This window comes from Callionymus lyra, unplaced genomic scaffold (genome assembly GCF_982586985.1).
Source record: "Callionymus lyra unplaced genomic scaffold, fCalLyr1.hap1.1 HAP1_SCAFFOLD_287, whole genome shotgun sequence".
Taxonomy (NCBI): Eukaryota; Metazoa; Chordata; class Actinopteri; order Syngnathiformes; family Callionymidae; genus Callionymus; species Callionymus lyra.
The window spans coordinates 24,379-38,487 of record NW_028258694.1 but is presented as its reverse complement, the minus strand read 5'-3'; the positions used below and the strand labels follow the sequence as shown (position 1 = coordinate 38,487).

Genomic DNA, 14,109 nt, shown 5'->3' with positions numbered 1-14,109 from the left:
TTAGATAACCTCACGATTTGTGGATTAAAAATCGGAGGTATTTGCATATCCGTCTAGCAGTACTTAAAACATGTAAAACATTTGTTAGAGCTGCATTTTCTTCTGCATCTATCAAACTCTTATTTTTAAATTCTTCTTCCGTCTTTATTCGGACAACTTCCGGTAAGCCTCTCCGAACACATGCCTCACACGTGCGTGCATTAAAAAAAACATAATAATAAACTCTGTAGATTTTATCTTGTTTCACTTTGACCGTTTAATAAATTAGACATTTTATTTGATTAGATTATAATAGATCGTAATAAAGAAAATGGCGCCGCCACCTACTAAGAAGCCTCCCTCCTATTGGCTGGAGCTCCTTCTCTGATTGGTCACCGGCGGCTGTATTTTGGTTCAACACTTCCGGGAAGATCCTCACGAGCGGGTAACGTGTCACAGAAGCTGTCAAAGAAAAGTGAGTTTTTCTGCTTAAAATGTGGATTATTGTCTTCACTGAAGGTCAGAAGGTGTCGTTATGTGGAGCCATTGAAGACACGCGTGACAGTGACCTGTTAGCTTTGTTAGCTAACGTGTGTTTGGAGTCAGAGGATCTGGACCATGTTCTTTAAACATGTTCAAAACAAGTCTTTATCTAGTCTTGATCTAGTCTTTATCTAGTCTTTATCTAGTCTTTATCTAGTCTTTATCTAGTCTTTCAAGTCTTCATCAAGTCTTTATGAAGTCTCTATCAAGCCTCTATCAAGTCTCTATCAAGTCTCTATCTAGTCTTTACGAGTCTTTATCTAGTCTTTACGAGTCTTTATCTAGTCTTTATCAAGTCTTTATCAAGTCTTTATCTAGTCTTTATCTAGTCTTTATCAAGTCTTTATCAAGTCTTTACCTAGTCTTTACCTAGTCTTTACCTAGTCTTTACCTAGTCTTTACCTAGTCTTTATCTAGTCTTTATCAAGTCTTTATCTAGTCTTTATCAAGTCTTTATCTAGTCTTCGTCTAGTCTTTATCAAGTCTTTATCTAGTCTTCGTCTAGTCTTTATCAAGTCTTTATCAAGTCTTTACCTAGTCTTTACCTAGTCTTTACCTAGTCTTTATCTAGTCTTTATCAAGTATTTATCTAGTCTTCGTCTAGTCTTTATCAAGTATTTATCTAGTCTTCGTCTAGTCTTTATCAAGTCTTTATCAAGTCTTTATCAAGTATTTATCTAGTCTTCGTCTAGTCTTTATCAAGTCTTTATCTAGTCTCTATCTAGTCTCTATCTAGTCTTTATCTAGTCTTTATCTAGTCTTCACCAAGTCTTCACCAAGTCTTCACCAAGTCTTCACCAAGTCTTCATCTAGTCTTCATCAAGTCTTCATGTCTTTATCTAGGCTTTATCAAGTCTTCTGTCAGCTCCAGATGATGAGTGAACTTGTTCTACAGGTGGATTCTTTCATGGCTGACGCACATCCAGACCCTGAAGACATGAGTGGAGAAGATCCGCTCGTGGGTGGAGATGGAGGTGAAGAAGGTGAAGGAGGAGGTGAAGATGGTGAAGGAGGAGGTGAAGATGGAGATGGAGGTGAAGATGGAGAACGAGCAGATGCAGAGAAGGATGAAGGAGGCTTGACTGAAGCTCAGAGGGATGTTCTGGAGAGATGTCTTCACGCTCTCAAACATGCTAAGAACGACAGCCACACGTTAGCTGCTCTTCTTCTGGTATTTATATTTGACTTGTATATTCTTTTCTTCTTCTGGTATTTATATTTGACTTATATATTCTTTTCTTCTTCTGGTATTTATATTTGACTTATATATTCTTTTCTTCTTCTGGTATTTATATTTGACTTGTATATTCTTTTCTTCTTCTGGTATTTATATTTGACTTATATATAATTTTATTCTTCTGGTATTTATATTTGACATATATATAATTTTATTCTTCTGGTATTTATATTTTACATATATATTATTTTCTTCTTCTGGTATTTATATTTTACATGTATATTATTTTATTCTTCTGGTATTTATATTTAACATATATATGATTTTATTCTTCTGATATTTATATTTTACATATATATTATTTTATTCTTCTGGTATTTATATTTTACATGTATATTATTTTATTCTTCTGGTATTTATATTTTACATATATATTATTTTATTCTTCTGGTATTTATATTTTACATATATATTATTTTATTCTTCTGGTATTTATATTTTACATATATATTATTTTATTCTTCTGGTATTTATATTTTACATGTATATTATTTTATTCTTCTGGTATTTATATTTTACATATATATTATTTTATTCTTCTGGTATTTATATTTTACATATATATTATTTTATTCTTCTGGTATTTATATTTTACATGTATATTATTTTATTCTTCTGGTATTTATATTTTACATGTATATTATTTTATTCTTCTGGTATTTATATTTTACATATATATTATTTTATTCTTCTGGTATTTATATTTTACATGTATATTATTTTATTCTTCTGGTATTTATATTTTACATGTATATTATTTTATTCTTCTGGTATTTATATTTTACATATATATTATTTTATTCTTCTGGTATTTATATTTTACATGTATATTATTTTATTCTTCTGGTATTTATATTTTACACCACATGATAATATTGATGATCATTTCTGTATTTAAAGATTTGTAAATATATATATATAATAAATATACTTTTCTTGTTCTAAATGCATGATTTTGTTTATTCTTTTAATTCAATATAAAATGTTGATCTAATTGTTTTACCAGAAAATACTTGAATTGACGCAAAGATGTTTCTGCCCTGTCACGTGATCGTCTGCGCGTCACGTGATTGGCCGAGAGTTTTGATCCGGTAGCTCTGTTGGTTCTGTCTAATAAGATTTATAAATGTTATCATTGTGAGAATTATAATATCAAAATCCCGGCGGAGGGTTCCTCAAAGGTTCTGATGTTCCCGCAGATCACACGCTTGTGTCCGGCGAGTCAGCTGGACCAGCCCACCTTGAGGCGGATCTTCGAGGCGGTGGGTCTGAACCTTCCTGCCAGACTGCTGGTGACGGCGGTGAAGGGTCGCGACGCCTCTGCTCTGCCGCCGCACGAGCTCCTGTCTCTGGGCACGGCTCTGCTGTCGGCCCTGAGCACGGACCCGGACATGGCGTCGCACCCGCAGCTGCTCGCCACGGTCCCCATCCTGCTGGAGATCCTGGCCCAGGGGACGGAAGGCACGGGTCCGGACCCGGACGGGCCTCGTGACGCCGTCGCTTCGGAGAGACCTGAAGGAACGTCTTCCAAGTTGGACGAGGCTTTGGCCGCCGACTGTTACCAGGTCCTGTCGGCGGTGTGTGCGCTGCCCAAGGGTCCGGAGCAGCTTCTGAGCAGAGGTGCCGTCCCCACCTTGTGCCGGGCGGTGCAGCAGAAGCAGACCTTCGGGCGGAGCCGTGGACTGGCTCTGCTGTCCTGCCTGCTCAGCGGTCCGACCCGGGTGAAGGCCTGGAGCAGACACTGGGCCGAGCTCCTGTCTCTGCTGCTGACGCTGTCTGGAGACTTGTCCGGAGACTTGTCAGGAGACTTGTCCCGGTCCAGAGACACGTGTTCGCAGCTGGTCCACCTCCTGCCTCCGGCAGGTGCGGTGAGCGACGAGGAGCAGCTGACGTGTGCGGTCCAGCATCTGTGGGGCGTGTTGAGACCCATGATCCAGGCCCGGCTGACGCCGCGACACGTGGGGTCCCTGCTGGTCCTGAGCGCCTGCTTGCTGGACCTGGCCGGCTGGGAGCCCGTGGGGCCGCCAAAGTTCTGCTGCCTGCTGGTGAACCGGGCCTGCGTGGAGGTCCGGATGGGTCTGGAGGAACCTCCTGGTAGCAGCATGAGCCCAGAGCTGCAGGAGACTCTCACAGGTGAGCTGGACTTGATTCTCCTTCAGTCACAAGTAAACGTCTTTTTAAAACGTTTCAATTGGGTTTTATAGATATTTGAGCTTCACCTGCTTTAGATATTTTACATTTTTAAACTTTATAAAATAGAGATTCTTGCTCTGACGAACTATACTTCAAATGATTTATTGTTTCATTCGTAAAAATTCACTCACTTTTGTAGTGTATTATTAAATAAAATATAAATGAATAATTACACTTTTTATTAACAATTAACATGAGAATATTCACAGCTTTTTAGTGTCACAATTAAACCTCCGGCCTCTAGATGGCAGCAGTCGTTACGTCCACAACACCAGAGTCAAGTGCTGGACAATACTACACATATATACTTGTTACTACACTGTCACAACACCAGAGTCAAGTACTGGACAATACTACACATATATACTTGTTACTACACTGTCACAACACCAGAGTCAAGTGCTGGACAATACTACACATATATACTTGTTACTACACTGTCACAACACCAGAGTCAAGTGCTGGACAATACTACACATATATACTTGTTACTACACTACCACAACACCAGAGTCAAGTACTGGACAATACTACACATATATACTTGTTACTACACTGTCACAACACCAGAGTCAAGTACTGGACAATACTACACATATATACATGTTACTACACTATCACAACACCAGAGTCAAGTACTGGACAATACTACACATATATACTTGTTACTACACTATCACTACACCAGAGTCAAGTACTGGACAATACTACACATATATACTTGTTACTACACTATCGCAACACCAGTGTCAAGTACTGGACAATACTACACATATATACTTGTTACTACACTGTCACAACACCAGAGTCAAGTACTGGACAATACTACACATATATACTTGTTACTACACTATCACAACACCAGAGTCAAGTACTGGACAATACTACACATATATACTTGTTACTACACTATCACAACACCAGAGTCAAGTACTGGACAATACTACACATATATACTTGTTACTACACTATCACAACACCAGAGTCAAGTACTGGACAATACTACACATATATACTTGTTACTACACTATCACAACACCAGAGTCAAGTACTGGACAATACTACACATATATACTTGTTACTACACTATCAAAACACCAGAGTCAAGTACTGGACAATACTACACATATATACTTGTTACTACACTATCACAACACCAGAGTCAAGTACTGGACAATACTACACATATATACTTGTTACTACAGTATCACAACACCAGAGTCAAGTACTGGACAATACTACACAAATATACTTGTTACTACACTATCACAACACCAGAGTCAAGTACTGGACAATACTACACATATATACTTGTTACTACACTATCACTATATATACTTGTATCGTGATACTATCAACACTCCTTCTTCAGGTTGTTACCGCATCATGGAGGCAGCCATTGAGCAAGCGTGCAGCCCGAGCGTTGCACCGACAGAGCATCCTTCTGTCTCAGGCCTGAGTCTGCAGCAGAGTCGTCAGGTTCTCGGGGTCCTTGAGGAATCTTTCTCCGCCGTCATGTTCTTCTTGCAGCAGGTCAGACTCGCGGCGAGCGGTTAGCGTGTCATCATCAGGTCACATGATCGGTGATGAGTTTGAGCTCGTGCTTCAATATGTGGTGGATCCATGTGATCAGTACCTGTCAATCACTGTCGTTCAAGGTGGATCCCAGTCGCTATGGCGACCCTTTCGTCTTCGCCACGTTCCGCTCGCTCTGCTCCTGGCTGGCTGAAGAGACTTCCTGTCTGAAGGAGGAAGTGACATCACTTCTCCCCTTCCTCGTGAGCTACTCGCGGTGTCACCTGCAGGGGGCGCCGTCTGACTGGATGTCTGAGCTGTCTGTCTCTGACGGAGGCGGGTCCTCGAGCAACAAGGAGCCACTGAGGTACGATCTTTGAACCAGACCTAAAAGACTCGCCGAGTAACGATAAGAAGACTCGCCGAGTAATGCTAGGAAGACTCGCCAAGTAACGCCGCGAAGACTCGCCGAGTAACGCTAAGAAGACTCGCCGAGTAACGCTAAGAAGACTCGCCGAGTAACGCTAAGAAGACTCGCCGAGTAACGCTAAGAAGACTCGCTGAGTAACGCCGCGAAGACTCGCCGAGTAACGCCGCGAAGACTCGCCGAGTAACGCTAAGAAGACTCGCCGAGTAAAGCTAAGAAGACTCGCCGAGTAAAGCTAAGAAGACTCGCCGAGTAACGCTAAGAAGACTCGCCGAGTAACGCTAAGAAGTCTCGCCAAGTAACGCTAAGAAGACTCGCCGAGTAACGCTAAGAAGACTCGCCGAGTAACGCTAAGAAGACTCGCCGAGTAACGCTAAGAAGACTCGCCGAGTAACGCTAAGAAGACTCGCCGAGTAACGCTAAGAAGACTCGCCGAGTAACGGCGCGAAGACTCGCCGAGTAACGCTAAGAAGACTCGCCGAGTAACGCTAAGAAGTCTCGCCGAGTAACGCCACGAAGACTCGCAGAGTAACGCTAAGAAGACTCGCCGAGTAACGCTAAGAAGACTCGCCGAGTAACGCCACGAAGACTCGCCGAGTAACGCCACGAAGACTCGCCGAGTAACGCTAAGAAGTCTCGCCGAGTAACGCCACGAAGACTCGCAGAGTAACGCTAAGAAGACTCGCAGAGTAACGCTAAGAAGACTCGCCGAGTAACGCTAAGAAGACTCGCCGAGTAACGCCACGAAGACTCGCCGAGTAACGCTAAGAAGTCTCGCCGAGTAACACCACAAAGACTCGCCGAGTAACGCTAAGAAGACTCGCCGAGTAACGCCACGAAGACTCGCAGAGTAACGCTAAGAAGACTCGCCGAGTAACGCTAAGAAGACTCGCAGAGTAACGCCACGAAGACTCGCAGAGTAACGCTAAGAAGACTCGCCGAGTAACGCCACGAAGACTCGCAGAGTAACGCTAAGAAGACTCGCCGAGTAACGCTAAGAAGACTCGCCGAGTAACGCCACGAAGACTCGCAGAGTAACGCTAAGAAGACTCGCAGAGTAACGCTAAGAAGACTCGCCGAGTAACGGCGCGAAGACTCGCCGAGTAACGCTAAGAAGTCTCGCCGAGTAACGCCACGAAGACTCGCCGAGTAACGCTAAGAAGTCTCGCCGAGTAACGCCACGAAGACTCGCCGAGTAACGCTAAGAAGACTCGCCGAGTAACGCCACGAAGACTCGCAGAGTAACGCTAAGAAGACTCGCCGAGTAACGCTAAGAAGACTCGCCGAGTAACGCTAAGAAGACTCGCCGAGTAACGCTAAGAAGACTCGCCGAGTAACGCTAAGAAGACTCGCCGAGTAACGCTAAGAAGACTCGCCGAGTAACGCTAAGAAGACTCGCCGAGTAACGCCACGAAGACTCGCCGAGTAACGCCACGAAGACTCGCAGAGTAACGCTAAGAAGACTCGCCGAGTAACGCTAAGAAGACTCGCAGAGTAACGCTAAGAAGACTCGCCGAGTAACGCTAAGAAGACTCGCCGAGTAACGCCACGAAGACTCGCCGAGTAACGCCACGAAGACTCGCCGAGTAACGCCACGAAGACTCGCAGAGTAACGCCAAGAAGACTCGCCGAGTAACGCTAAGAAGACTCGCCGAGTAACGCTAAGAAGACTCGCCGAGTAACGCTAAGAAGACTCGCCGAGTAACGCCACGAAGACTCGCCGAGTAACGCTAAGAAGACTCGCCGAGTAACGCTAAGAAGACTCGCCGAGTAACGCCACGAAGACTCGCCGAGTAACGCTAAGAAGACTCGCCGAGTAACGCCACGAAGACTCGCAGAGTAACGCCAAGAAGACTCGCCGAGTAACGCTAAGAAGACTCGCCGAGTAACGCTAAGAAGACTCGCCGAGTAACGCTAAGAAGACTCGCCGAGTAACGCTAAGAAGACTCGCCGAGTAACGCCACGAAGACTCGCCGAGTAACGCTAAGAAGACTCGCCGAGTAACGCCACGAAGACTCGCCGAGTAACGCCACGAAGACTCGCCGAGTAACGCTAAGAAGACTCGCCGAGTAACGCTAAGAAGACTCGCCGAGTAACGCTAAGAAGACTCGCAGAGTAACGCTAAGAAGACTCGCAGAGTAACGCTAAGAAGACTCGCCGAGTAACGCTAAGAAGACTCGCCGAGTAACGCTAAGAAGACTCGCCGAGTAACGCTAAGAAGACTCGCCGAGTAACGCTAAGAAGACTCGCCGAGTAACGCCACGAAGACTCGCCGAGTAACGCTAAGAAGACTCGCCGAGTAACGCTAAGAAGACTCGCCGAGTAACGCCACGAAGACTCGCCGAGTAACGCTAAGAAGACTCGCCGAGTAACGCCACGAAGACTCGCAGAGTAACGCCAAGAAGACTCGCCGAGTAACGCTAAGAAGACTCGCCGAGTAACGCTAAGAAGACTCGCCGAGTAACGCTAAGAAGACTCGCCGAGTAACGCTAAGAAGACTCGCCGAGTAACGCCACGAAGACTCGCCGAGTAACGCTAAGAAGACTCGCCGAGTAACGCCACGAAGACTCGCCGAGTAACGCCACGAAGACTCGCCGAGTAACGCTAAGAAGTCTCGCCGAGTAACGCCACGAAGACTCGCAGAGTAACGCTAAGAAGACTCGCAGAGTAACGCTAAGAAGACTCGCCGAGTAACGCTAAGAAGACTCGCCGAGTAACGCCACGAAGACTCGCCGAGTAACGCTAAGAAGTCTCGCCGAGTAACACCACAAAGACTCGCCGAGTAACGCTAAGAAGACTCGCCGAGTAACGCCACGAAGACTCGCAGAGTAACGCTAAGAAGACTCGCCGAGTAACGCTAAGAAGACTCGCAGAGTAACGCCACGAAGACTCGCAGAGTAACGCTAAGAAGACTCGCCGAGTAACGCCACGAAGACTCGCAGAGTAACGCTAAGAAGACTCGCCGAGTAACGCTAAGAAGACTCGCCGAGTAACGCCACGAAGACTCGCAGAGTAACGCTAAGAAGACTCGCAGAGTAACGCTAAGAAGACTCGCCGAGTAACGGCGCGAAGACTCGCCGAGTAACGCTAAGAAGTCTCGCCGAGTAACGCCACGAAGACTCGCCGAGTAACGCTAAGAAGTCTCGCCGAGTAACGCCACGAAGACTCGCCGAGTAACGCTAAGAAGACTCGCCGAGTAACGCCACGAAGACTCGCAGAGTAACGCTAAGAAGACTCGCCGAGTAACGCTAAGAAGACTCGCCGAGTAACGCTAAGAAGACTCGCCGAGTAACGCTAAGAAGACTCGCCGAGTAACGCTAAGAAGACTCGCCGAGTAACGCTAAGAAGACTCGCCGAGTAACGCTAAGAAGACTCGCCGAGTAACGCCACGAAGACTCGCCGAGTAACGCCACGAAGACTCGCAGAGTAACGCTAAGAAGACTCGCCGAGTAACGCTAAGAAGACTCGCAGAGTAACGCTAAGAAGACTCGCCGAGTAACGCTAAGAAGACTCGCCGAGTAACGCCACGAAGACTCGCCGAGTAACGCCACGAAGACTCGCCGAGTAACGCCACGAAGACTCGCAGAGTAACGCCAAGAAGACTCGCCGAGTAACGCTAAGAAGACTCGCCGAGTAACGCTAAGAAGACTCGCCGAGTAACGCTAAGAAGACTCGCCGAGTAACGCCACGAAGACTCGCCGAGTAACGCTAAGAAGACTCGCCGAGTAACGCTAAGAAGACTCGCCGAGTAACGCCACGAAGACTCGCCGAGTAACGCTAAGAAGACTCGCCGAGTAACGCCACGAAGACTCGCAGAGTAACGCCAAGAAGACTCGCCGAGTAACGCTAAGAAGACTCGCCGAGTAACGCTAAGAAGACTCGCCGAGTAACGCTAAGAAGACTCGCCGAGTAACGCTAAGAAGACTCGCCGAGTAACGCCACGAAGACTCGCCGAGTAACGCTAAGAAGACTCGCCGAGTAACGCCACGAAGACTCGCCGAGTAACGCCACGAAGACTCGCCGAGTAACGCTAAGAAGACTCGCCGAGTAACGCTAAGAAGACTCGCCGAGTAACGCTAAGAAGACTCGCAGAGTAACGCTAAGAAGACTCGCAGAGTAACGCTAAGAAGACTCGCCGAGTAACGCTAAGAAGACTCGCCGAGTAACGCTAAGAAGACTCGCCGAGTAACGCTAAGAAGACTCGCCGAGTAACGCTAAGAAGACTCGCCGAGTAACGCCACGAAGACTCGCCGAGTAACGCTAAGAAGACTCGCCGAGTAACGCCACGAAGACTCGCAGAGTAACGCCACGAAGACTCGCCGAGTAACGCCACGAAGACTCGCCGAGTAACGCTAAGAAGACTCGCCGAGTAACGCTAAGAAGACTCGCCGAGTAACGCCACGAAGACTCGCCGAGTAACGCTAAGAAGACTCGCCGAGTAACGCTAAGAAGACTCGCCGAGTAACGCCACGAAGACTCGCCGAGTAACGCTAAGAAGACTCGCCGAGTAACGCTAAGAAGACTCGCCGAGTAACGCCAAGAAGACTCGCCGAGTAACGCTAAGAAGACTCGCCGAGTAACGCTAAGAAGACTCGCCGAGTAACGCTAAGAAGACTCGCCGAGTAACGCTAAGAAGACTCGCCGAGTAATACTATGGTAAACTACGGTCTGTGAGTCTTGGAAGTGATACTAAAACATCTTGACAGACGTGTAAATCCTTCATTACTTGAGTAGTAATGATTTAAATGAGCTAATAGTAGGAACTATACTCGCAGGTTTCTTCTGCCTGCTCTGTGCCACCTGTCGGCTGAGGACGGACCCAGGAAGGTGCTGCTGACTCTGGACACTCCTGCCTTGATGGTGGACTTCTTGTCCGCCGGCTGGAAGTCGTTACGAGGCGCAACGGTCCGGCAGCCCAGCCTGGAGACGGCGTGTTCGGCTCTGCTCAACTTGACGGTGACGGAGCCGGAGCGAGTCAGGTGAGTCAGGTGAGTCAGGTGAGTCAGGTGAGTCAGGTGCTGAGACTCACCTGACTCACCTGACTCGCCTCTGACTCGCCTCTGTGTTCAGGAAGGACGTGAGCTTCAGAACCTTGGAGAACCTTCTGAGTGAAGCACTTCCTGTCCTGGTGCACAAACCTGCCTTCACGGTCCTCGCCGCGAACTTCTGCGCCCTGGGCCTGATGATGGGTCGCCTCCGAGTCACCGGCACAGGTGAGTCGTCCAGGTGTTTGGAATGGTTTAAAAATGGGTCAAAACGGTGAAACTAACTTGTCGTGACCTTCAGTGGAAGCGGGTCAGAGGCGATTCTTCTCCACCGCTCTGGACTTCCTCCTCAGAGCTCTGGACTGTGGTTCTGGTCCAGGGTCCGGGCAGGCGAGCAGCACCTGGGAGGAGGAGGTCCTGGAGCTGCTGCGTCTGAGTCTTCAGGCTCTGGGCGGATGCATCCGAGCTCAGGCCTGGATGAGAAGCTTGATCCTGGACCAGGACTGGCTCTCCCGTGTGCTCCTCATGCTGGACCAGAGCTCAGACCCGCCGGACCAGCTGACCCTGGAGGCTCTGGAGGAACCTCTGTGTGCTTTGGCTGGACTGTGTCCAGACTGCAGGAGAGACATTGAAGGAGCCGTGAAGAGGAACAAAGACGGAGCTTTGAAGTCCCTGAAGAACCTCAAGCAGCTCATTAGAGGGAAGTGACTCACGAGTGACTCACGAGTGACTCACGAGTGACTCACGAGTGACTCACGAGTGACTCACGAGTGACTCACGAGTGACTCACGAGTGACTCACGAGTGACTCACGAGTGACTCACGAGTGACTCACGAGTGACTCACGAGTGACTCACGAGTGACTCACGAGTGACTCACGAGTGACTCACGAGTGACTCACGAGTGACTCACGAGTGACTCACGAGTGACTCACGAGTGACTCACGAGTGACTCACGAGTGACTCACGAGTGACTCACGAGTGACTCACGAGTGACTCACGAGTGACTCACGAGTCAGGAGTCACGTGACTGATGAGCCATGAGTCACATGACTGAAGAGCCATGAGTCACATGACTGAAGAGCCATGAGTCGCATGACTGAAGAGCCATGAGTCGCATGACTGATGAGCCATGAGTCGCATGACTGAAGAGCCATGAGTCGCATGACTGAAGAGCCATGAGTCGCATGACTGAAGAGCCATGAGTCGCATGACTAAAGAGCCATGAGTCGCATGACTAAAGAGCCATGAGTCGCATGACTAAAGAGCCATGAGTCGCATGACTAAAGAGCCATGAGTCACATGACTAAAGAGCCATGAGTCGCATGACTAAAGAGCCATGAGTCGCATGACTAAAGAGCCATGAGTCACATGACTAAAGAGCCATGAGTCACATGACTAAAGAGCCATGAGTCACATGACTGAAGAGCCATGAGTCACATGACTGAAGAGCCATGAGTCACATGACTAAAGAGCCATGAGTCACATGACTAAAGAGCCATGAGTCACATGACTAAAGAGCCATGAGTCACATGACTAAAGAGCCATGAGTCACATGACTAAAGAGCCATGAGTCACATGACTAAAGAGCCATGAGTCACATGACTAAAGAGCCATGAGTCACATGACTAAAGAGCCATGAGTCACATGACTAAAGAGCCATGAGTCACATGACTAAAGAGCCATGAGTCACATGACTAAAGAGCCATGAGTCACATGACTAAAGAGCCATGAGTCGCATGACTAAAGAGCCATGAGTCGCATGACTAAAGAGCCATGAGTCGCATGACTAAAGAGCCATGAGTCGCATGACTAAAGAGCCATGAGTCGCATGACTAAAGAGCCATGAGTCACATGACTAAAGAGCCATGAGTCACATGACTAAAGAGCCATGAGTCACATGACTAAAGAGCCATGAGTCACATGACTAAAGAGCCATGAGTCACATGACTAAAGAGCCATGAGTCACATGACTAAAGAGCCATGAGTCACATGACTAAAGAGCCATGAGTCACATGACTAAAGAGCCATGAGTCGCATGACTAAAGAGCCATGAGTCGCATGACTAAAGAGCCATGAGTCGCATGACTAAAGAGCCATGAGTCGCATGACTAAAGAGCCATGAGTCGCATGACTAAAGAGCCATGAGTCGCATGACTAAAGAGCCATGAGTCGCATGACTAAAGAGCCATGAGTCGCATGACTAAAGAGCCATGAGTCACATGACTAAAGAGCCATGAGTCACATGACTAAAGAGCCATGAGTCGCATGACTAAAGAGCCATGAGTCACATGACTAAAGAGCCATGAGTCACATGACTAAAGAGCCATGAGTCGCATGACTAAAGAGCCATGAGTCGCATGACTAAAGAGCCATGAGTCACATGACTAAAGAGCCATGAGTCACATGACTAAAGAGCCATGAGTCACATGACTAAAGAGCCATGAGTCGCATGACTAAAGAGCCATGAGTCGCATGACTAAAGAGCCATGAGTCGCATGACTAAAGAGCCATGAGTCGCATGACTAAAGAGCCATGAGTCGCATGACTAAAGAGCCATGAGTCGCATGACTAAAGAGCCATGAGTCACATGACTAAAGAGCCATGAGTCACATGACTAAAGAGCCATGAGTCACATGACTAAAGAGCCATGAGTCACATGACTAAAGAGCCATGAGTCACATGACTAAAGAGCCATGAGTCGCATGACTAAAGAGCCATGAGTCGCATGACTAAAGAGCCATGAGTCACATGACTAAAGAGCCATGAGTCACATGACTAAAGAGCCATGAGTCGCATGACTAAAGAGCCATGAGTCACATGACTAAAGAGCCATGAGTCACATGACTAAAGAGCCATGAGTCACATGACTAAAGAGCCATGAGTCACATGACTAAAGAGCCATGAGTCGCATGACTAAAGAGCCATGAGTCACATGACTAAAGAGCCATGAGTCACATGACTAAAGAGCCATGAGTCGCATGAAAACTTCTGCCTGAAGAAAAAGTTTTTGTAAATTTAAATTTTGTTTCTTGTCAAAAATGTAAATTCATGGAATAAAAAAATATTTTTGGAGGCATTTTTGTGTAAATATGTTTATTTTCTTCTTCTGATGAAATGTTGCTTTTATTTAACATTTTCAATGATAAGTTTAAACGCTTCGTTCTAAAATGAAACTCGTGATTCTTTTATTGATAAAACTATTTTAATGCTTTATTACTTTTTTATTAAA

At 46.7% G+C, this 14,109-nt stretch overlaps 1 protein-coding gene across 1 annotated transcript; it reads left to right on the top strand.

The window, feature by feature from the left end:
* The first annotated feature begins 411 nt into the window (after window positions 1–411).
* Window positions 412–11,587, top strand: ncdn (neurochondrin). The gene is made up of 8 exons (XM_087782691.1): window positions 412–454; window positions 1,418–1,693; window positions 2,959–3,892; window positions 5,325–5,485; window positions 5,611–5,834; window positions 10,670–10,873; window positions 10,965–11,107; window positions 11,181–11,587. Exons 2-8 carry the CDS (start codon window positions 1,430–1,432, stop codon window positions 11,585–11,587), a joined length of 2,337 nt encoding a protein of 778 aa, XP_087638817.1. The 5' UTR covers window positions 412–454; window positions 1,418–1,429.
* The last annotated feature ends 2,522 nt before the right edge of the window (window positions 11,588–14,109 follow it).

Excerpts from the sequence above, each read along its gene's own strand:
- ncdn (XM_087782691.1), top strand. The coding sequence starts at position 1,430 with ATGGCTGACGCACATCCAGACCCTGAAGACATGAGTGGAGAAGATCCG. Across the intron at positions 1,694-2,958 it reads CGTTAGCTGCTCTTCTTCTG|ATCACACGCTTGTGTCCGGC; the intron begins GTATTTATATTT and ends ATGTTCCCGCAG. Across the intron at positions 5,835-10,669 it reads AGCAACAAGGAGCCACTGAG|GTTTCTTCTGCCTGCTCTGT; the intron begins GTACGATCTTTG and ends CTATACTCGCAG.